This window comes from Oncorhynchus nerka, linkage group LG27 (assembly GCF_034236695.1).
Source record: "Oncorhynchus nerka isolate Pitt River linkage group LG27, Oner_Uvic_2.0, whole genome shotgun sequence".
Taxonomy (NCBI): Eukaryota; Metazoa; Chordata; class Actinopteri; order Salmoniformes; family Salmonidae; genus Oncorhynchus; species Oncorhynchus nerka.
Window position 1 is genome coordinate 44,365,922 of NC_088422.1, and position 21,504 is coordinate 44,387,425.

Sequence of the window (21,504 nt, forward strand, 5' to 3'; positions counted from 1 at the left end):
TGTCGCGTACCTACATTTAAAACTTTAGCTTACAGAACAAGAAAAAACTTCACAGTTGTCAGGATGGCCAAGCGGTCTAATGCGCCAGCCTGAAAGAGTGAATTCTTCCTGGAGACAGGGGATTTCTGGTCTACGAATGTAGATGTGAGTTCAAACCTCACTTCCGACAATGCTTTTTCCCTAAGAAAGCCAGAGTTAAACAATCTACACAGTGGATTGCCTTAATTAACCTCTACTGGATCGGTGTCCCCCCAAGGGAAGGTTGAGCTAACAGTGCGCTAATGGGATTAGCATGTCGTTTTAAGTAACAAGAACATTTCCCAGGACATAGACATATCTGATATGGGCAGAACGCTTAAATTCTTGTTAATTTCATATTTCCACAAACTTCAAATGTTTCTTTTCAAATGGTACCAAAAATATGCATATCCTTGCTTCAGGTCCTGAGCTACGGGCAGTTAGATTTGGGTATGACATTTTAGGTGAAAATTGAAAAAAAGGGTCAGATCCTTAGTGGTGATAATATATCAAATGAACCGGAATAATAATTGCCTACTTTAAAATGCGTTCACCTAGCAAATAACTTTTGATTCAATTTGTTTAATTAGATTTTGTATTTATTTAAATGTTTATTTTATTTATTATTAATAGCAGTGCTTGACTTAGACTGCAATAGGTTCCGGTACTCATTTTGGGTGTCCTACTATTTATATTTAGGTGCAGGAACTCCACAATACTTTGTAGCTAATATTGTATAAGAGGAACAGGAGCTCAAGCAGTAGAACATTTGAGGTGCTGGTAGTCAGCTCTGGTAGGCTCCTGCCCACGTCAAGCACCGATTAATAGCCTTAATCCAGCATGTAACTTACCTACATTTCAGACTTTAGGTTACAGAATAGTCAGAAACAAATAAGAAGCTTGGTAGTTTGCAGTTACAGAATAGTCAGAAACAAATAAGAAGCTTGGTAGTTTGCAGTTACAGAATAGTCAGAAACAAATAAGAAGCTTGGTAGTTTGCAGTTACAGAATAGTCAGAAACAAATAAGAAGCTTGGTAGTTTGCAGTTACAGAATAGTCAGAAACAAATAAGAAGCTTGGTAGTTTGCAGTTACAGAATAGTCAGAAACAAATAAGAAGCTTGGTAGTTTGTAGTTACAGAATAGTCAGAAACAAATAGGAAGCTTGGTAGTTTGCAGTTACAGAATAGCCAGAAACAAATAAGAAGCTTGGTAGTTTGCAGTTACAGAATAGTCAGAAACAAATAAGAAGCTTGGTAGTTTGCAGTTACAGAATAGTCAGAAACAAATAAGAAGCTTGGTAGTTTGCAGTTGTCAAGATGTGTTCTAAGCCCAGACTCTAGGAGTGAATCTTTCCTGTAGAAAGGCGTATGATGGTCTCTGAATGGAGTTGAACCAGACTTCTGACAATGCTTTTCCCTAAGAAAGTCGGAGATAAACAATCTACACAGTGGAGACCTCCGGGGTACATATTGTATCAGAATTACCTGTTTAAATTGCTGAAAAAAGGAAACCCTGATACATTGTAATCTTTGTTTGACAAGTGGTTCTGAAAGGTCATGAAATTACCTTCCAAATGCTATGTAATTTAACCAACTTTGAAAGCAGCAGTTACAACTATAGAACAGGCTTTTAAAAAGATTTGTAGATACAGGGCCATCACAGGATTCACGTATTAACTGCACAGAAGCCTTTTCCCAATATGGCCGCCAAACAACTCAATGGGGTCTTATTGGATCAATTACAGTAACTTACAATACTGTAAGTTACTGTAAGTAGACTTGAAAATGGTTAATCTTCACCAGGATTTGTTTGTCGAAAGTCAGATAACCTCCAGTATGGAAATGTCTAACATTATTAAGCCTACTGCAATAGCCCTTCACAACACTGTGCATGTCAATACCTTCAGTCTTAGGGCCCTTCCACATAAAAACACAACAGCTACCTACAGTAGAGAACCAGAATACAATGATTCCTTTCTCTGCATGAGTAGGTACATGCACATTTGTTCGGGAGAGAAGCGCGCGAGAGAGACACCATTTGTTATCTCAATTCTAGACTAAATACTGTCGGTTGCTCTCTAGGACTATGGAGTACACAAACGTTTTAAGTGAGCATAAAATCCCAGGGTTAAGGGTTAAACATTTTATGGTATTAGGCAACACAGCCCAAACTCCAGACAGACAGACACAGATGAGGTGGAGGGTGTTGTCCTGGGTTGTACTCTCTACAACAGCTTTGTTTTCAATCCTAGTTTAGGAAGGCTTTGTGTATGTCTGTTCTACAGTTTGGTAAACTTGTAGATAACATCCGTAGAAGGTTTTGTGCGATGGCTCACGCAACATAACAAAGCTGGACACAGGGAGAATGAGACGTAAACTGTTTGGGTTGGCAGCAATGGTAGTTTGATAAATTATGCCAATGAGAAAGCAAAGGCCTCTGTTATCCCACCCACCAGACTGTTTACCTTTGTAAAACTATAGGTTACATCCACACGTCTGTCACATGCAATCTCATTCCATGATAGTGGCGTAATAATGCCTCGTCCAGCGCTCTGCATGTCAAGTTCCTTTTATTGAAGGGATGTTGTAGCCATGTCACTATTCACCTGGGTCTAAATTCTACCTTGAGATATTCACAGGCAACCGGTAAATCATGCACTGACGTCAATGGGAGATTTACATAATCATCGAGTTTCACATGGGGATCACAACCTCTCCCTCAACGTGAGCGAGACAAACGAGCTGATCGTGGACGACAGGAAAAGGAGGGGCGAGCACGCCCCCATTGACATCGACGGGGCTGTAGTGGAACGGGTCGAGAGCTTCAAGTTCCTTGGTGTTCCACATCAATAAGGACCTGGCGGTCCAAACGCACCAAGACAGTCATGAAGAGGGCACGACATTTGCCTATTCCCCTCAGCAGGCTGAAAGGAGTTATACAGCTGCACCATCGAGAACATCCTAACGGGTTGCATAGAAATCAGACTTTATTTGTCACATGCACCGAATACAACAAGTTTAGACCTTACCGTGAAAGGCTTACTTACAAGCCCTTAACCAACAGTGCAGTTCAAGAAGAGTTAAGAAAATATCTACCAAATAAACTAAAGTTAAAAAATAAAGAAAGTAACACAATAACGAGCCTATATACAGGGGGTACCGGTACCGAGTCAGTGTGCGGTGGTACAGGTTAGTCGAGGTAATTTGTACATGTAGGTAGGGGTGAAGTTACTCTGCATAGATAATAAACAACGAGTTGCAGCAGTGTACAAAACAAATGGAGGGGGGGTTAATGTAAATAGTCCGGTGGCCATTTGATTAATTATTCAGCAGTCGAATGGCTTTGGTTTCACCGCTTGGTATAGTAACTGCTCGGTATCTGACCACAAGGCTCTACAGAAGGTAGTGCCATCCAGGACCTCTATTCCATCACACTCTTCACATATGCTGGTGCTATTCTCTGTTTATTATCTATGCATAGTCACTAACCCTACTTACATGTACACATTACCTCAATTACCTCTACTAAACCATACCCTCGCACGTTGACTTGATACCGGTTCCCCTTGTATATAGCCTCATTATTGTTATTTTATTGTGTTACTAGCTTTCCTCTGCACATTTTTCTTACTTTTTAATATTCTGCATTGTTGGTTAAGGGCTGGTAAGTAAGCATTTCACGGTAAGGTCTACACCTGTGATGTATCTGGCGTATGTGACAAATACCATTTGATTTGAAGCTAGGATTCGGCCCCCTAGTTTATATTGTGCGGACTGAGTGCTCCTTCTGAGGATCATTAAACGTGAAAACAAGTGCATGTAGCGTTAACAATTATTAACATGGATAGTGCCTCAGGACAGCCTTCTGGAACATTTAGGTCTCACTTTAACATGTTGAGATATTCCAGAACACTCACTGGAGCAGGGTGGAAATAGGTGCTTATGGTATCAACCTGACCAAAATCCAGAATTTTGTCTATAAAGTGCTTTGTTCAATATGTTCCCGTTTAAAATGGACAATACTGTGAGATGGGCTAATTGTTGGGGTTTCATATTGTGAATAAAAAAAATTGTACTCGGTACAAAATCAAAATAACATGGTCCTCCAAGTGATACTGCTGAGTAATCCAGGCAGGCCATTGCCTGTACCATGAGTCATAATGTGATTGTTAGGTTGAAAAGATGCAGAACACATGTATGTTGTCAAACATACAGTACCAATCAAAAGTTTGGACACACCTACTCATTCCAGGTTTTTTCTTTATTTGTACTATTTTTACATTGTTAGAATAACAGTGAAGATATCAAAACTATGAAATAACACACATGGAATCATGTAGTAACCAAAAAACAAATCAAAATATATTTTATATTTGAGATTCTTCAAAGCACCCAGCCTTTGCCTTGATGACAGCTTTGTACACTCTTGACATTCTCTCAACCAGCTTCATGGGGTAGTCACCTGGAAGGCATTTCAATTAACATGTGAGCCTTGTTAAAAGTTCATTTGTGGAATTTCTTTCCTTCTTAATGCGTTTGAGCCAATCTGTTGTGTTGTGACAAGGTAGGGGTGGTATACAGAAGATAGCCCTATTTGGTAAAAGACCAAGTCCATATTGGTCTGATAAGTTCACATTTGAGGTTTTTGGTTCCAACCGCCATGTCTTTGTGAGACACAGAGTAGTTGAACGGATGCTTAATGAGACTATCATTTGTTTTCCAACATCACAATGACCCAAAACACACCTCCAAGCTGTGTAAGGGCTATTTGACCAAGGAGAGTGATGGAGTGCTGCATCAGATGTCCTGGCCACCAAAATCACCCAAACTCAACTCAGTTGAGATGGTTTGGGATGAGTTGGACCGCAGAGTAAAGGTAAAATAAAAAGAGTGAAGGAAAAGCACCTCTTTCAAGACTGTTGGAAAAACATTCCTTTTGAAGCTGGTTGAGAGAATGCCAAGTGTGCAAAGCGGTCATCAAGGCAAAGGGTGGCTACTTTTGAAGAATCTAAAACATAAACATATTTCTAACACTTTTTTGGTTAGTACTTGATTCCATATGTGCTATTTCATAATTTTGATGTATTCACTATTATTCTACAATGTAGAAAATAGTAAAAAAAAAAAAAAGAAAAACCCTTGAATTAGTAGGTGTGTCCAAACTTTTAACTGGTACTGTAACATAAAACCATTTCCTCTCTAGTTTAATAGACCCATTAATCAAGTTAAGTATGCCTTTTCAGTATGGTCTCTTCACTACACCCAGCTCTTACCGCCTTCCCTTTTAAGACCATATCTCACTGCTCATATGTCCAATTTGTGTACAATACATTTTTATTATTTTATGATTTTAATTAATCTTAACTATATTTGTTCATTCCACTTTGTCAGGTTGAGTGCTTTGATTGCACTCTACTTCCTCAATTGTAAAAAGGTTCATTTGTTCACATACTCCTACCGTATGCCTACCTCACTCCAAATGTTGCACAGTGGGATCTGGTGACAGCTATTTCACTCCTACTGGCTTGCCAAGACCAGAAGTACGTCATTACCACATCAGGAGGGCAGTAGGATCGCTGTGTCATGTTAAGTCTCATTCCCCAGAGAGTCTGAGGGCAGCGGGGGCTACCTAGTAACCCATACTTACTGTAGGGTCACTCAGACAGTATCTGCAGCAAAGCTCTCTCTTCACAGCATTGTTTGTGTATCCAGTCGTTAAAGCTGTAACTACACAGGTTTAGCAGCAGTAGGCTATTAAGTTTGATTTGAATGGACTTCACAGGTATATGTTATGTTCAAGTCATGTCTGGAGGCTAAGGGAACTTCTGTCAGGTCCTACTCAACCCACACAGGACAAGTCAGAAGATACTGTAGGTCTTCCATCATCATCTGAACATTGCCTCAGTGTTCTCTCCATGTCAGCGTTTTGTTCAGAGATGGTGTTTTAGGAAGCTGGGCTCTCAGGAAGAGAACTCCTCACAGGCAGACGGGGGATTCTTGTCCTGGACAGTGCTTCTCTCTAAAATGACCCCAATTGTGACTGAGCATTGCACTCCCACCTTCTTCTTTCCCTAGTCTAAAATAAAATATGCAATAACAGCAAGTTGTCCTTTGGGTTTGCATAATGTTTCTCACCTAAAACTATTGGCAAAGAGCAAAATGTTATTTTCACACACAGCACTTGTTGCAAGGGGCATGTAAGACTACTGTTTTTGGAAGGGAGAGAAATGAGAGCAATGAGAGTAATCTCATTTGTAAATGCAGAGGTTGTGTGTTCCTCTGAGTGCAATATTCTGTAAAAACACACCGCAATACGCACATCCTCAAGCCCTCATGACAAATCAGTTCTATCTTATTTTCCTTCATTAATCTCTTAGCAGGCTTTAAAATGTTAAATATGCAGCATTTTCTTTGATGAATTGCTGAAGATTAATAAACCCAGTATCCCGAGACACCAGTGCTGCCAGTTGCCGAGCCAACAAAAACACACCCTAGCAGCATCTTATCCTATAATCTGTTTTAAAGAACTTAGACACAGCAACATACTGGGAAAAGTTGTCATGTCACCAGCTGCGGAAAATGTTCCCTTTCCCATTACATCTGTATATCACATCTATAAATCGAAAGGGACAGAGAAGAGTTCCCAAAGCTTAAGCTTGTAATCCCAGAAAAGAAGCAGCACAGGGGAGGAATAGAATAACATGAGTATTTGTTGATCAAGCATTTATGAGGACACAACGGTCGTTTCACAGGGGTGATGGAACACTCTTCTTAAAGGCCCAGTGCAGTCAAAAACGTGATTTCCTGTGTTTTATATACATCTACACACTATGAGGTTGGAATAATACTATGACATTGTGAACATAATGGTAATGCCCTTTTAGTGTAAGAGCTGTTTGAAAAGACTGTTTTGGTGGAATGGAGCTTTGGCTTGCCTGGTGACATCACCAGGCGCTAAATTAGTAGACAAATAAGAGAGTTCCAAACCTCTCTGCCAATAACAGCTAGTTTTCAGTTTTACGGTACTTTATTCTTGCTTAAGAAATGTATCTTTGCTAAGAAGCTATTGTTGTTTCTTTTTGACCATTTTCATTCAAAATAATCACAGTAAGGTACTTTATTGTTACCCAGAAACGATTTGATACGGAGATAAAAATGGCCGCATTGGACTTTTAAGTCAAGAGACTTTCTCAGTTTTTAAGTAGCCAACAATCTTTGATGTCATAATCGGAAAAAGTGTTTCAATCAGATGATATACAGTTACTGCTTGTCTGATGGAATGTTGTATGTTTTATAACATAAAAACAGATCCGATCCATGGGAATTTGCAAATGGCAGATCTAGTAGGATATAACTATTTTTTTAGCAAATAAAGGTTCTGACTAACTCTTAGGGAGTCAATATGGAGCCTCCACACAACAATGGCTCTTGTTTGTGACTTAAAAGTATTTGTGCTGTGTATTCAGCTTAGTCTACATAACAGGCAGTTTCCCAAGCCCATGCCATGAATGCTCAATAGTTGTAGCATTATGTGGAATGAACACATTATGTGAGCCACAACAGTTATTTTCCCCCATTGATGACTTATCTCCCCCAAATGAAAAAAACAACAACAGGGATAACTTAGCCAGAAATGTTTTCGCCTGTGGTATTTGAGTAGCCTATGTTGCAGTTTACTAAAGTCTCAATACATAATTCATACTTTACCGTTATGCCACTGTTTTGATACACAATGCAATTTTCCAGACGTCACAGAAAGACCTCTCAACCTCTAAAACAGGGCCAAGCAATACACCTACGATCTGGATCTAAGATAGTGTGCTTTTCTTTGTGGGTTGTGGCCTACAGATAAGGCTAAGAAATGCAACTGTATTCATGCCTGCGTAAAGGACACATTTTGTTTTCCCTAGATTATTCATCAGCTCCCCTAGGATTGTATAGCATGGGATTCATTCCCCTGGGAGAAAACACATGCACGCGCACACACGGCCTGCATGTACGCTCACAAACACCTCATTCTGAGAGACGAGAGGAAAAGGAGTGGGAGGATTTCCCCCGCTTTTCTTATTTTCGGCTTACATGAGGTCATAGTGACCATCAGGCTTAACAATTACTAGACTGGAGCTAGACCAATAACATCATGTTGATGTCCACAACAGGAAATACAACATACTTTCAAGAAAAGTTTTTAAAAAATCTCAAGAAAACAAAGCTAAGGACAAAACAGAGGTTATGAGTATTACGTGTAAAACCACTTAAAAGTTATAACTATAAACTAAGTCTTTGCTTTGTTTATATTTGTGTATAAATAATCAAGTAAAGAATCATTATTTGAAGATCACAGTAATTTAATAGACAAACTTCCATTATGGGGAGTTTTGATCTTGTTTACAGTATATTGCTAATCTGCGAATGGCATTTGTCCAAAAGACAAATACTAGATTTTTTGCTTTTTTACGTACAGATGATATTATTTCAAATATGACCCACACTTCTTGTGTAGCGTGGGCTGTTTGTTCAGCCCTGCTTTGCAGCTGCCTTGGCTGCCTGATGGGCCCGTCTCTCCTCCTCTGCCCTCTCCCTCATCTCTTTCTCCCTTCTGATGAGCTGCTGCCTCTCTGCCTCCCACTCCCCCACCTTTCTCTGGTACTGCTCCATGTCAGGGCCCTCTGCTGAGGCTAGGCTCTGCTGGACCAGGCTGGAGACCAGCACCTGCAGGGGACTAGGGTCCACCTTTCCTCTGGACTGGAGCTGCCCACTCAGAACCTACACATGGCCAGAGGAGATGAGGTGGTGAGCGATGGGGTGTATGGAAAAGGAGGCATTAAGGCCTAGATTCAATCAGATCAAGTGTTAACCGGCGATAGCCGACACCCGCATAGCTGATGTTTTGCCTGGTGTCAGACGGTGTAATTGCTATCAAACCGGTGAGCAGTTGCTCTTGTGATCGCCACGATGAAGATTTATTTGATCCTAATCACGGTGTAGGCCTAGATTACATCACACATTCCAGTGTTCGAACTGGTAAACACCGAGGCATGGGATTCCTACTAATGAGACTCCGTGCAGCCAAAGGCATTGTCCGTCATAGTTATACCGGAAGCCGCTTGTGGATTTAACAGCTCTTACACGGTTCCACCTCTGACACCATCAAAACACATGCTATGCGGGTGTCAGCTGGCACCAATCTAATTGAATCGAGCCCTAAGTGTAACTGTCGTTGTAGATTATGAGTGCTTAATAGCAATTTATTCAACTGATCAAAACAAGAAATCTGTAACACAACATACATGCAGTCCATACACAGGCTCTTCCCTTGTTTAATTGATCTTCCCTTTGCCCAGTACCTTAAACCTGCTGGCATAGAGGGGTAGCTTATCTCTCTCTGCCTGGTCGTCCTCATCCACCTCCTCCTCTTTCTTCCCCTCCTCTCCTCCGGACTCATCATCCTCTTCAGATGAGGAGTCTGAGGCAGAGGACAGGTCCTGCAACAGACCCTCCAGGTAATCCACCTAGGAGAAACACACACACACAGCACAGGTTTAAGGAAACACACAGACGCAACTGGGACAGGCGGACATGCACTGACAGACCGACACGATAACTCTGGAGCAATGAGCATCCCCTCATAGGAGTCCATCAGGACAAAGAACGGACGTGAAAACAAACACACGCAGACAATGGCACACACAATTAATATTTCCTGATCTACACAGAGTCCTCAGTTCTGACACTGTCCTGCTTTCTGGCAAACCTGGTTTGGTTCCCAAAGTCTCACAGATTCCCCCTGTTCTCCAGACTCCACTAAATCACATTACTCTGCTCAGAGTTGAACTACTGAACTAGATAGGGCTAGAGGAGCACTGCACCAGGGTGCGTTGACGTGCTTCTGGGTATAAATAACCCAGATATAACAGTCTCAACACTAAGCCCTGGAGATAAACCCTCAGACCGTCTCATACCCTGTACCTGGAAAGTAACAGCTCTCTACTGCCACCAGGTTGGTGTCATATGCTCATTGTGTTATTTGCAGCATTTGATGAGTAAAATGAGATTGTAAACAATCAGCTAAACTGTACAGGCTTCTTATTCATGATAATGCTTTATAATGAGTTAGTCTTATACTTGTATAATGTGTTACTAATGATCTTGTTCGTGTTAGATGCTGATTTAGGTATTGTAAAAAGTACAGCACTAAGACAGGTATTGGTGAGTACATACAGCATCCTTTGATAGTTTGCCATCTCCAGGAGTGGCAGCTACTCTCTCCATGACGGCCAGAGCCCGGCCCAGATACCCTGGGGTCCACATCAGAGGCATGCCCCTGAACACAGCATGGATCCCTGCCCCCATCTCCACCTTACCTAGAGACAGACAGAGAGAACGAGAGAGGAGCAGGAAGTGGAAACTATCAGAGATGTGATCAGCACAACATGACAACCAGACCATGCGGTTTGGAGAGGTTGATTTAAATGTTTGACAAGAGGATAAAGGAGGGTTTCCTGAGGAATCCTCATCCTTCTGCTATCGACAAATGGTTAGGAACATAAGGAAAGGCTATGGCTTGTTTTAGGACCAGGAGTATGGTCTGACTGGGGGAATACAGACCTAGTAAAGCACAGCCCAGCAGTTGAGCGCTGAGGCCTATAGAGCCGTCCTGCTTCAGACCAGATATCAGCAGCGATGCTCCCAGAGCCCTCTCCTCTGACATCTGCACAGTCAACCAACACAAACATACGCTTATGCTTCAGACAACATTTGAAAATAGCATAATGACTGACTTCCACAGAAATACAGTAACTGTGGCTTCTAAATTTAAACTGATACATTTTGCACTCGTCTTTTCCTACTAGCACTGACTGGTGATAGATACTTTGTTGAGGGAAAATCTAATTGCTGCGATTGTGATAAGTTGTCTCACCTAGCTATCTTAAGATGAATGCACTAATGTAAGTCGCTCTGGATAAGAGCATCTGGCTAAATGACTAAAATATAAAAAACATGTCAAATATATATATGTAAATATCCATATTTATCAAGGGGGATGGTGTTGTGCTGGGATCATAGTGACCTTCTCTACACACATATGCCCTCCTTAAGTTAACAACAATCAATCATTTCTACAGAGTCCAGACACTCCAAATTTTCTTTGGCACGATAACTTCTCCCAGACATGTTGGTACACATGAAGTACAGAGCAGTGAATGCTACTTTACTTACGCTGAGCTCTGGTTTGGTTGCAAGGTAATTGCTAAGTGCATACAGGGACAGGATCTGTGTTGTGGGCAGATCAAAAGACTCCTGAAGCATCACCTCTTCCACGACAGAACAGGCACCTGCAGAAGAGGAACAACCTTGTGAGGTTTTAAGCTACATTTCATATGTGTGTACATTGGCTTAGTTTTGTTTAACCAAGTTTTTCCTAAGGAGGTCTGGGATAACTTTACAGTTTGACAGATATTACAGTTTCAGAAGTCAGAGACTCTTTACCTTTGAAGTCTTCATCTTTTATGAAGGAATCTATCAGAATGTTGAACGTGAAATCATCTGGGAACATTCCATATTGCACCTAAATAGAGAAACAGAGAACGGTTAAAAACGTTCCATAAGCACAATATCATAGTCAACCTCAGACATTGAGGTCAAACTCTTTAGAATGTAGATTTTCAAAAAGGCACTATGTACTGGACAATTACCATTCTAGGTAGAACATTAATGACAATGTTATGGTCATGGAACATTGGGTGCCAACATGGAGGACACTTTGTGACACTGTGTTTCTATACTCAGAGTTGACATTCACGTCATAAAAGGAATTCCCCTCGACCATCCCCACAAATTGGGTAAAACATTGATACCCATTGTAAAAACAAAAAAAATGCCAACTTCGTTGTCAGTTTTTGTTATACAGAAATAAAAAAACATGCTGCTGTATTGTTCAATGTACAAGTTGAATTTGCAATTGACTAAAACAAGCAGACAACAAGAAAATGTCAAGTTTTTGAAGTGAACCAATGGGGTAACCTAGCTCACCACAGGTTGTTTTCACCATTTTCATTCTATCTAATACCGAGTGGACTATGGCTCTGCTTAGCATAATGTAGTCCTACCTTGTTCTTGAGTGTGTGCAGGGCCTTGTCTCTGGCCCCGTATCTGAGACACTGTCTGACCCAGCTGTGGACAGTCCAGTCTCTGAGGTACCAACAGTTCGGGCTGTGGCGAAATCTACAGGAGAGAGAAGAGAGATGTTCAGGCGTAAAAAAAACAAGAACAAACAAGACATGAATGTTTATGACTTCTGTTACGTCATTATTCTGATGCTTTTATGCAGCATAAGTAAAGTCAAGCGTAACCGCTTAACCCATAGGCTTGCAATGCAATATTCTTGTTAATCTTGTAATCACATAAGAAACAGATTCCAGAGGAGGGGAGAACAGGGATGCTCTTAGACAGCATCGAAGCACAGAACAAACATGCATGTGACTGAACATAAACACACCATAAAAAACTTGGAAGAAAACAGGGGTCAGAAGACAGTGGCCAGGAAGTGAACACCCTAACAAAGAAAATAATTTAACAGGGCATGTAAATTAGGCTTACTTATACAGATAGTACTCTGCTTGATCAACCTCTTCTCTTGACGATATGTTGTCAACAAACTGAAAAAGAAAATTTCACAGAGATATGGTATGACAATGAAGTAGTTTGCTACAGCTGAAACTGGTTGACAGACATACAAGCTACAAGGATGAAATCTCTCGGTACTCTGCATGCTCTTACACGTGATATTGACAGGGAGCTGACAGGGAATTTTCGGTCATACGTCCTATCCATCAAGGAGGCCAACAACGCTGTAGGATGACATGTTCATATTCAGCTTTACTTTCACATTTCACAAGAGCGAGACTTTCTGAAACTTTCTGCCATTTAAATATATGACTTAAATCTTCAAAAGACGTTACACTACTAATAACACAGTACAGTATCTCTCCACGTGTAGCCAACACTGCCCCCCTGTGTTAATTTAGTGCAGACATTCACAGACATCGTCACTGACTTGACAGTTACATCTTCAGTACGACGTATGCACAGAATAACGAATATATTCACACGTCACTGTGTCTCCCAAAACTAAAATGCAACTGATTTCATGTCCACTTAACAGCTAACGTGTGGCATATATGGTTGAGGCCCACCTTTCATTTGTTGCGCTGGGTAGGGACAAAGAGAATTGTTAGCAATGAGTCTTACCCAGATTTTGATGATCTTTCTCTCTTGCGTCCCATAATTTGGTGTCTGTGTATGGTGTGGAAAGTAGACATCTTCTAGCTGTAGGACATAAACAAGAATGACCACACGTTACATAGAGTAGACAATCGTCTCTGAAGGTAACATGCACAATGCAATTTATTGCGATTACAGTAAAAGCAACTACTAAGTTAAACTTTGGACAAACGGGATAAGAGGCATCTTATTTGGTTTAGCTTGTGAGGAGTTCGGCTAGGTCAGAATGGGTTCATTATACGTAGCTAGCTAGGTAGCCACCTGGCTAGCCTTCTAGCTACTTGCCTGGAAAAACACAAATAGTTCGGCCAAACAGTGAATCAATCAATGATAGAAAACGTTCCTGATTTAAATAATTATTTTTTAGTGTTAAAAAAATGTACCTATAAAACGGTGATTTCCACATTTACGGATAACTTTGACAGCTCCTAAACAACGCTTCAAAGTGTAGGCTGCCATCTTGGGACGATACCAATATATGACAGAGGGGAGCAACAATGTTGAGTGAGAGAGAGCCTTACTCAAATACACGTTTAATGCAAACCATAACACAATGAAAAACAGTATACATAATACGGAAATAGAAACGGTGTTATTTTTTCTAAATACTATAATTATGTATGTTTAATAAAAAATATCAAACACAACATTAGAATGAAACCCTTTATATCTATTGGTACGGTCTCGAGTGCCTGTTATGGTGAATGTCAATTGTCCCAGTGGCAAATTCATTGGAAATAGGTAGGCCTGTCTGAACAAACCCATTATTTGATTATATCAAAAAGTCGTATCAAAGGCCTAGATATTATGTGCAAGACTGCAGAGTCGTTCAGACTGATGATTGGCTGTTAATTTATGGCTCTTCCAGTTCTTCCAGGAATGGGCAACATTGATCCATAAAACCAATAGAGATAGATAGATAACTCATCTTTATATCTGTGCTATTATAGCGTCTGTGACAGCATGGGCAGCGCCATTGAGGCTACAACCCATAGGAATCCCACCCAGGTGACTACTTTAAAATGACTCAGGCATTGCGGAGTCCCTGAATGGCGCTACCCATGCTAAATCGGCCTTTTGGCCACTACAGGCCTCAATCATTCTCTATGATAAAACCACAGTTTCTAAACCATATTTGATAAAACCCTACTGAATCGAAGGGAATGGGAAACGCTGTAAACTTTGATTAAAAAAATACACACTATTGTAATGTTACGATGGGCGACTATGGGAGTCTTATTCATTAGGCACCAATAGGTGCCTTAGAGTTCCACACATTTTTGGGCTCCACAGTTTTTGAGCTGTGGAGTGGTGCAGTGGTCTAAGGCATTGCATTTCAGTGCTAGAGGAGTCACTACAGGCCGTGGTTCGATCCCGGGCTGTATCAAAACCGTCCGTGATCGGGATTCCCATAGGGCGGCGCACAATTGCCCCAGCATCGTCCGGGTTAGGGGAGAGTTTGGCCGGGGTAGGCCGTCATTGTAAAATAAGAATGTGTTCTTAACTTATTTGCTGGTTAAATACATTTTTATTTTACGATTCAAAGCAGTTATTTTTTTTAACGTTGTGGCTTAATGAATTCGTATTCATTAAGGCACAACGTAAAAAAAAAAAAACTGTTTTGAATCGTAAAATAATAATTGACCCTGATGTCATACCCTGCTCTCTGTCACCTGTTCAGGTACTGTGGCTGCGGATGAGCTGAAGAAACAGCAGGCTGTCCTCCCACAGATCCCAGCTGCCCTGGCAAAGACTCTTTTGCTTCCCCTGCAAAAAAGGAGCCAAAAAGTAGTTGTGCAGGTATCAATACCAACGTATTTCAGTGCACCTTCCACCATTCCACAAACCCAGAGCAAACAGAAGAGGGAGACAAACACATCCTCTTCTTGATTTTTATCAGGCCCACTTGGCTACAAATTCTAAAGTGCATTTTGCTGTGTGTAGTGCATCATTATTTTGACTAATCACTGTTTCCAGTCATACAGCCAGTGTAGGATATACTGCCCTAACTGTATTGCAATTGACACAATAAGAGTTACTGTAACAAATAACAAAAAAATGCATCCCACCCTGACCCCACCACTCAAATATAAGCTACCTCAAATGTAAGAGATAACGCCCCCTTTGATGGCTTAATATTCTCTGAATCCTTTAAATGACTTAATTTACCAATACAAAGGTATTGCATAGGCCAGGCCTTTCTAACCAAAGACCATATGGCTGCTAAAGTATCTTCTAATGTATTTGTGTCAGATCATAGTCCTTCTCCTTGAACCAATGTGTTTGTATTCAAAACATAGTGTAATCTATTTGTTTACTACGGGACGCTCCTTGACCGTGATTATGTGAACTTCTTGGCCCAAGGTCTAGGCAGGTGACAGGTCATGTCCTGGGTGGGTCTCTGTTATTAAACAAAAGCGGGAAGAATTTCTGCACCCTTTAGTACACTGACCACCAAAACAGGAAGTTCCCTACCTGAGAACTGTGCCAAAGAGAACACACAGGAAGTGAAGCATTTTAGCAACACAGTTGCTGCAGACATAACTCTGTCCCTCATCCCGATGCTTTATGGCCTCTGTGAAACTTTACAGGGAGAGCTTTGAGTTCCAGCTGTGTGTTCCTGGCAATAGTGCATGAAGAGAGGCAGAGAGGCCACACACCCCACTTAGTCTTACCACATTTACATAAAGACCCTACAACACCATCTCTACACATTATGGACTGATTCAGGTAGACAAGATACGATTTATCCTTGCAGTTTGATATTCTACCAGGTTATGCGAATTTACCCACCAAGTCTAAAAATGTTTTATCTCAGTGACTGTGAGGTGGAGATAAAGAATCCAGAAGTAGTATTTTTTTGTACCAAAACTGTCTTTCATCCCGTAAACCGGTTCCTCTTTATTCTACGATAGATTTAGCCTGATTTGTGTTTACACTGTACTTTAAAAAGTATGAAAATGTATGCACTCGCTACTGTCAGTCACTCTGGATAAGAGCATCTGCTAAATGTACCACTGCTGAATTTGTACAGTTCAACTGAGCCATTCATGGTGATTACTGATTAATACATTATTGCTATATTTTAGTAGATGCTCTGGATGACATACATGAGCAATTTGGGTTAAGTGTGTTGCTCAAGGGCACATTGACAGATCTTTCACTTAGTCAGCTCTGGGATTTGAACCAGCAACCTTTCAGTTACTGGCCCAAAGCTCTTAACCTCTAAGCTAACTGCCACACAGATTATACATACATAATGTCAAACTGCACACTGACATACACTCAGGATATGATGCAGGTCCTCACCAGACATCACCGTCAACAACGTTGCCTGTGGGCACAAACCCACCGTCGCTGGACCAGACAGGACTGGCAAAAAGTGCTCTTCGCCAATGAGTCGCGGTTTTGTCTCACCAGGGGTGATGGTCGGATTCCTGTTTATCGTCGAAAGAATGAGCACCGAGGCCTGTACTCTGGAGCGGGATCGATTTGGAGGTGGAGGGTTCGTCATGGTCTGGGGCGGTGTGTCACAGCATCATCGGACTGAGCTTGTTGTCATTGTAGGCAATCTCAACACTATTCGTTACAGGGAAGACATCCTCCTCCCTCATGTGGTACCCTTCCTGCAGGCTCATCCTGTCATGACTCTCCAGCATGACAATGCCACCAGCCATACTGCTCGTTCTGGGCATGTTTTCTCGCGAGACAGGAATGTCAGTGTTCTGCCATGCCAGCGAAGAGCCCAGATCTCAATCTCATTGAGCATGTCTGGGACCTGTTGGATGGAAGGGTGGGGGCTAGGGCCATTCCTCCCAGAAATGTCCGGGAACTTGCAGGTGCCTTGGTGGAAGAGTGGGGTAACATCTCACAGCAAGAACCAGCAAATCTGGTGCAGTCCATGAGGAGGAGATGCACTGCAGTACTTAATGTAGCTGGTGGCCACACCAGATACTGACTGTTACTTTTGATTTTGAACCCCCCCCTTTGTTCAGGGACTCATTATTCAATTTCTGTTAGTCACATGTCTGTGGAACTTGTTCAGTTTATGTCTCCGTTGTTGAATCTTGATATTTTCATATAAATATTTACACATGTTAAGTTTGCTGAAAGTAAACGCAGTTGACAGTGAGAGGACGTTTCTTTTTTTGCTGAGTTTAGTTTAGAGCTTGCTGGACTACAACCCAGTTTGGGACTCTGATGACAGTTAAAACCGTCGTGCAAGGACACAACCATCCCCATTAGAACAGACACACTGTACAGTGCTGTACTCTGCTGTGTTCTAATGTAGTGCACTGTACTCTACTCTACTGTACTGAACTATAGTTTACTTTTCTTTACTGTACTGTACTCTGCTGTGCTCTATTGTACTGTACTCTACTGTGCTGTACTGTGATGTAAAAACTTGTGAAAAATAGATGTCTGTGATTGGTTCAACAATATAAAGACTACAAAACCCTATTTAGAGTCTGCAACACTCCAACCCAGTTTGAGGCTCTAATGACAGTTAAAAACTGAGGTGCAAGGACAGTAACATCCCCTTGAGAACAGACAGACCTGACCAGGGGAGAAGAAAGGAACTGTATAATTTACATTGAATAAGCAAGAGGAAGAGTCTGTTTTTGAAAAGAGAAGAGGTTGTATCAACCATTTTAGATGACATCCTAACCATAACACATTAGGTAGAGGGACACAAAATGGTGCTCTGTAGTAACTGCCTGCAGCTCTAGCTGTTATTGTTCAATACATTTGCCAAAATATATCTGGCTTTGAAATCGAATGCAGCTTTATTATGGTGATTGATCCTGGTTCATCATTAGATTAACACCATACTGCCTGATTTGTAAAAGCACAACCTTTTCAGACCAATCACTAACGGCCACATCAACCTTTTTTCAGCCACAGGACACATTTTCCCATCAGAGTGAATGACTAATTTACCAGAGTCCCTTATTCCTGACTCCCCCCAACGGTTTCACTTCAGCAGAACCTGTGTGAGAGTGAACACCACTACCTCATTGAGAGGTCTTCTCTCTGTGCTCTATCTGGAGCAAGTAGACGTTGCCCTTAACTGCTGATCTATAGTCAGTTTTTCATTTTCCCTCTCATGACTAAGGTTCGGAAAGGGGGAAGTTGAGCTGATCGTAGATCTGTGCCTAGTAGGGGTAACTTCTTCCCTTCTCTGTGCTTCCTTTCCGTGCCATTTAGCCGACGGTTTGGGTTGAAACATTTAGGTGAGGAGAGAAGAGAAGAAGAGGAGGATGTGAGAAGTTCCTCTTGACGTTTGCAGTTTCATACCTGGGATTTGGTGGTCTCTCTTGATAGAATAGGGAAGCTTTGCTACTTTGTATTCTCATTTTAAAAGTAATGTCTACCACTTTACCTGAGATGACATAAATGTGGGTTGGCTGATGCAAATGTCAAATTATCAGCCTTGACCTTCAAGTCAAATAGCACAGTGGATGACAAATTGCTCTCTAATCGCAAAAATAACACTTTAGATCAAACCTACAAGGACAATGCACACACTCCTCCTTTCCTACAATCAACAATAAAATGCAGTATTCTGAATCACATGTGAGTGTTCAGGAGGCTTGTTGTCTGGGACACCCACAGAGTCTCGTGAACGACCGTTTGATCGGGATGCAAAAGAGGTTTGGGGAGAGATGTTTTCTCTTCCGCTTCCTCTCCTTTGTGAGAGAAGCGAGAGATCTCTGTTCTCCAAGAAGAAAGTCAACTCGTTCGCAAGTCATTGTGATCACCTCTGGTTCTGTACTGTGTGGTTTTAGAGAGGAGGAAACGTGGCAGTTGGATGATGCCCGAGTCCCTGGGGGAACAGGAGATATGAGTCTTACACTCTCATGCGTTGTTATTAGTCTCTTAAGTAGACCTCTTAGTATGGGTGTCTCACTGGTTCTGCAGTCAACAATGGTACATCATTGCCTGGCCAATAAAGACAACTGTAAGTTGGCTAAAGCTGAGACAGACTAGCACCCAATGCGAGACCTAAAATTCACTTTTCATTATTCTAGTGTTAAGTCATGTTTCTCTCTTATCATCAGGCATACAGTAGTTGCTATACAGTAGATCAAAGGCAATCATCATCTGGAATGAACTGCGGTCAGACTACTATACTCAACTCATTAGGCTTCATGCCCTCCCAGTAAGCATCATTTTCCAGGGCGTTGAAAATACATATTCTCCGGACTTTGAAATCAGATTAATTTTCGGCTCTGAATGACAGTTGAAAAGACATCCCTAACAGACATTGGAAATATGTATTTTTTTTGTAATTGATAATGTGGTTACTTTTTCCCCTAATGAAGTAAGCATTGTATAATAATACTATTTGTTATCTATTTAATATAGGAGAGGAAGATTGCAATACAGTGGGGCAAAAAAGTATTTAGTCAGCCACCAATTGTGCAAGTTCTCCCACTTAAAAAGATGAGAGAGGCCTGTAATGTTCATCATAGGTACACTTCAACTATGACAGACAAAATGAGAAAAAAAATCCAGAAAATCACATTGTAGGATTTTTAATGAATTTATTTGCAAATTATGGTGGAAAATAAGTATTTGGTCAATAACAAAAGTTTATCTCAATACTTTGTTATATACCCTTTGTTGGCAATGACAGAGGTCAAACGTTTTCTGTAAGTCTTCACAAGGTTTCCACACACTGTTGCTGGTATTTTGGCCCATTCTTCCATGCAGATCTCCTCTAGGGCAGTGATGTTTTGGGGCTGTTGCTGGGCAACATGGACTTTCAACTCCCTCCAAAGATTTTCTATGGGGTTGAGATCTGGAGACTGGCTAGGCCAGGCGGTGTGCCCGGGCGGTGTGTTTGGGATCATTGTCATGCTGAAAGACCCAGCCACGTTTCATCTTCAATGCCCTTGCTGATGGAAGGAGGTTTTCACTCAAAATCTCACGATACATGGCCCCATTCATTCTTTCCTTTACACGGATCAGTCGTCCTGGTCCCTTTGCAGAAAAACAGCCCCAAAGCATGATGTTTCCACCCCCATGCTTCACAGTAGGTATGGTGTTCTTTGGATGCAACTCAGCATTCTTTGTCCTCCAAACACGACGAGTTGACATTCTCCCAATCTTCTTCTGGATCATCCAAATGCTCTCTAGCAAACTTCAGACGGCCCTGGACATGTACTGGCTTAAGCAGGGGGACACGTCTGGCACTGCAGGATTTGAGTCCCTGGCGGCGTAGTGTGTTACTGATGGTAGGCTTTGTTACTTTGGTCCCAGCTCTCTGCAGGTCATTCACTAGGTCCCCCCGTGTGGTTCTGGGATTTTTGCTCACCGTTGTTGTGATCATTTTGACCCCACGGGGTGAGATCTTGCGTGGAGCCCCAGATCAAGGGAGATTATCAGTTGTCTTGTATGTCTTCCATTTCCTAATAATTGCTCTCACAGTTGATTTCTTCAAACCAAGCTGCTTACCTATTGCAGATTCAGTCTTCCCAGCCTGGTGCAGGTCTACAATTTTGTTTCTGGTGTCCTTTGACAGCTCTTTGGTCTTGGCCATAGTGGAGTTTGGAGTGTGACTGTTTGAGGTTGTGGACATGTGTCTTTTATACTGATAACAAGTTCAAACAGGTGCCATTAATACGGGTAACGAGTGGAGGACAGAGGAGCCTCTTAAAGAAGAATTTACAGGTCTGTGAGAGCCAGAAATCTTGCTTGTTTGTAGGTGACCAAATACTTATTTTCCACCATAATGTGCAAATAAATTCATTAAAAATCCTACAATGTGATTTTCTGGATTTTTTTTCTCATTTTGTCTGTCATAGTTGAAGTGTACCTATGATGAAAATTACAGGCCTCTCTCATCTTTTTAAGTGGGAGAACATGCACAATTGGTGGCTGACTAAATACTTTTTTGCCCCACTGTATATACTATTTATTATTGTCCTCATCTGTTACATGCACTTATGATAGCTTTCTCAAAATCTTTAAAACCAGCAACAATGATTGTCTAAGTAATACAATTTACAGAACAAACCAACAGACCACTTCAACTACAATAACTTTCTCAGCAATGGTTACAGAAATATTTGTTGTTGTTGCTATGACTGTGATATGTTGTTGTTAATCTACCTTAATTGAGTGCATTGACTGTAAATTGCTGTGGATAAGAGTGTCTGCTGAATGACCAAAATGTAAATGTAAAAATCAAACAC

General features: G+C 41.3%; 1 protein-coding gene across 1 annotated transcript; it reads right to left on the minus strand.

Moving 5' to 3' along the window:
* Positions 1–7,653: 7,653 nt before the first annotated feature.
* Positions 7,654–13,785, minus strand: LOC115111855 (small ribosomal subunit protein mS27-like). The gene is made up of 11 exons (XM_029638344.2): positions 13,687–13,785; positions 13,271–13,348; positions 12,800–12,870; positions 12,620–12,678; positions 12,130–12,244; positions 11,510–11,588; positions 11,240–11,355; positions 10,628–10,730; positions 10,241–10,383; positions 9,367–9,531; positions 7,654–8,785 (listed from the first exon to the last, which is right to left on the minus strand). Exons 1-11 carry the CDS (start codon positions 13,760–13,762, stop codon positions 8,537–8,539), a joined length of 1,254 nt encoding a protein of 417 aa, XP_029494204.1. The 5' UTR covers positions 13,763–13,785; the 3' UTR covers positions 7,654–8,536.
* Between the last annotated feature and the right edge of the window lie 7,719 nt (positions 13,786–21,504).

Bases quoted from the DNA above. Each gene is read 5' to 3' on its own strand.
- LOC115111855 (XM_029638344.2), bottom strand. From the start codon at position 13,762: ATGGCAGCCTACACTTTGAAGCGTTGTTTAGGAGCTGTCAAAGTTATC. The intron at 11,356-11,509 runs GTAAAGAGTCTC...CCTCTTCTGCAG, and splicing joins AAAAGATGAAGACTTCAAAG to GTGCCTGTTCTGTCGTGGAA. The intron at 10,384-10,627 runs GTCTGTATTCCC...GTCTGTCTCTAG, and splicing joins GCTGGGCTGTGCTTTACTAG to GTAAGGTGGAGATGGGGGCA.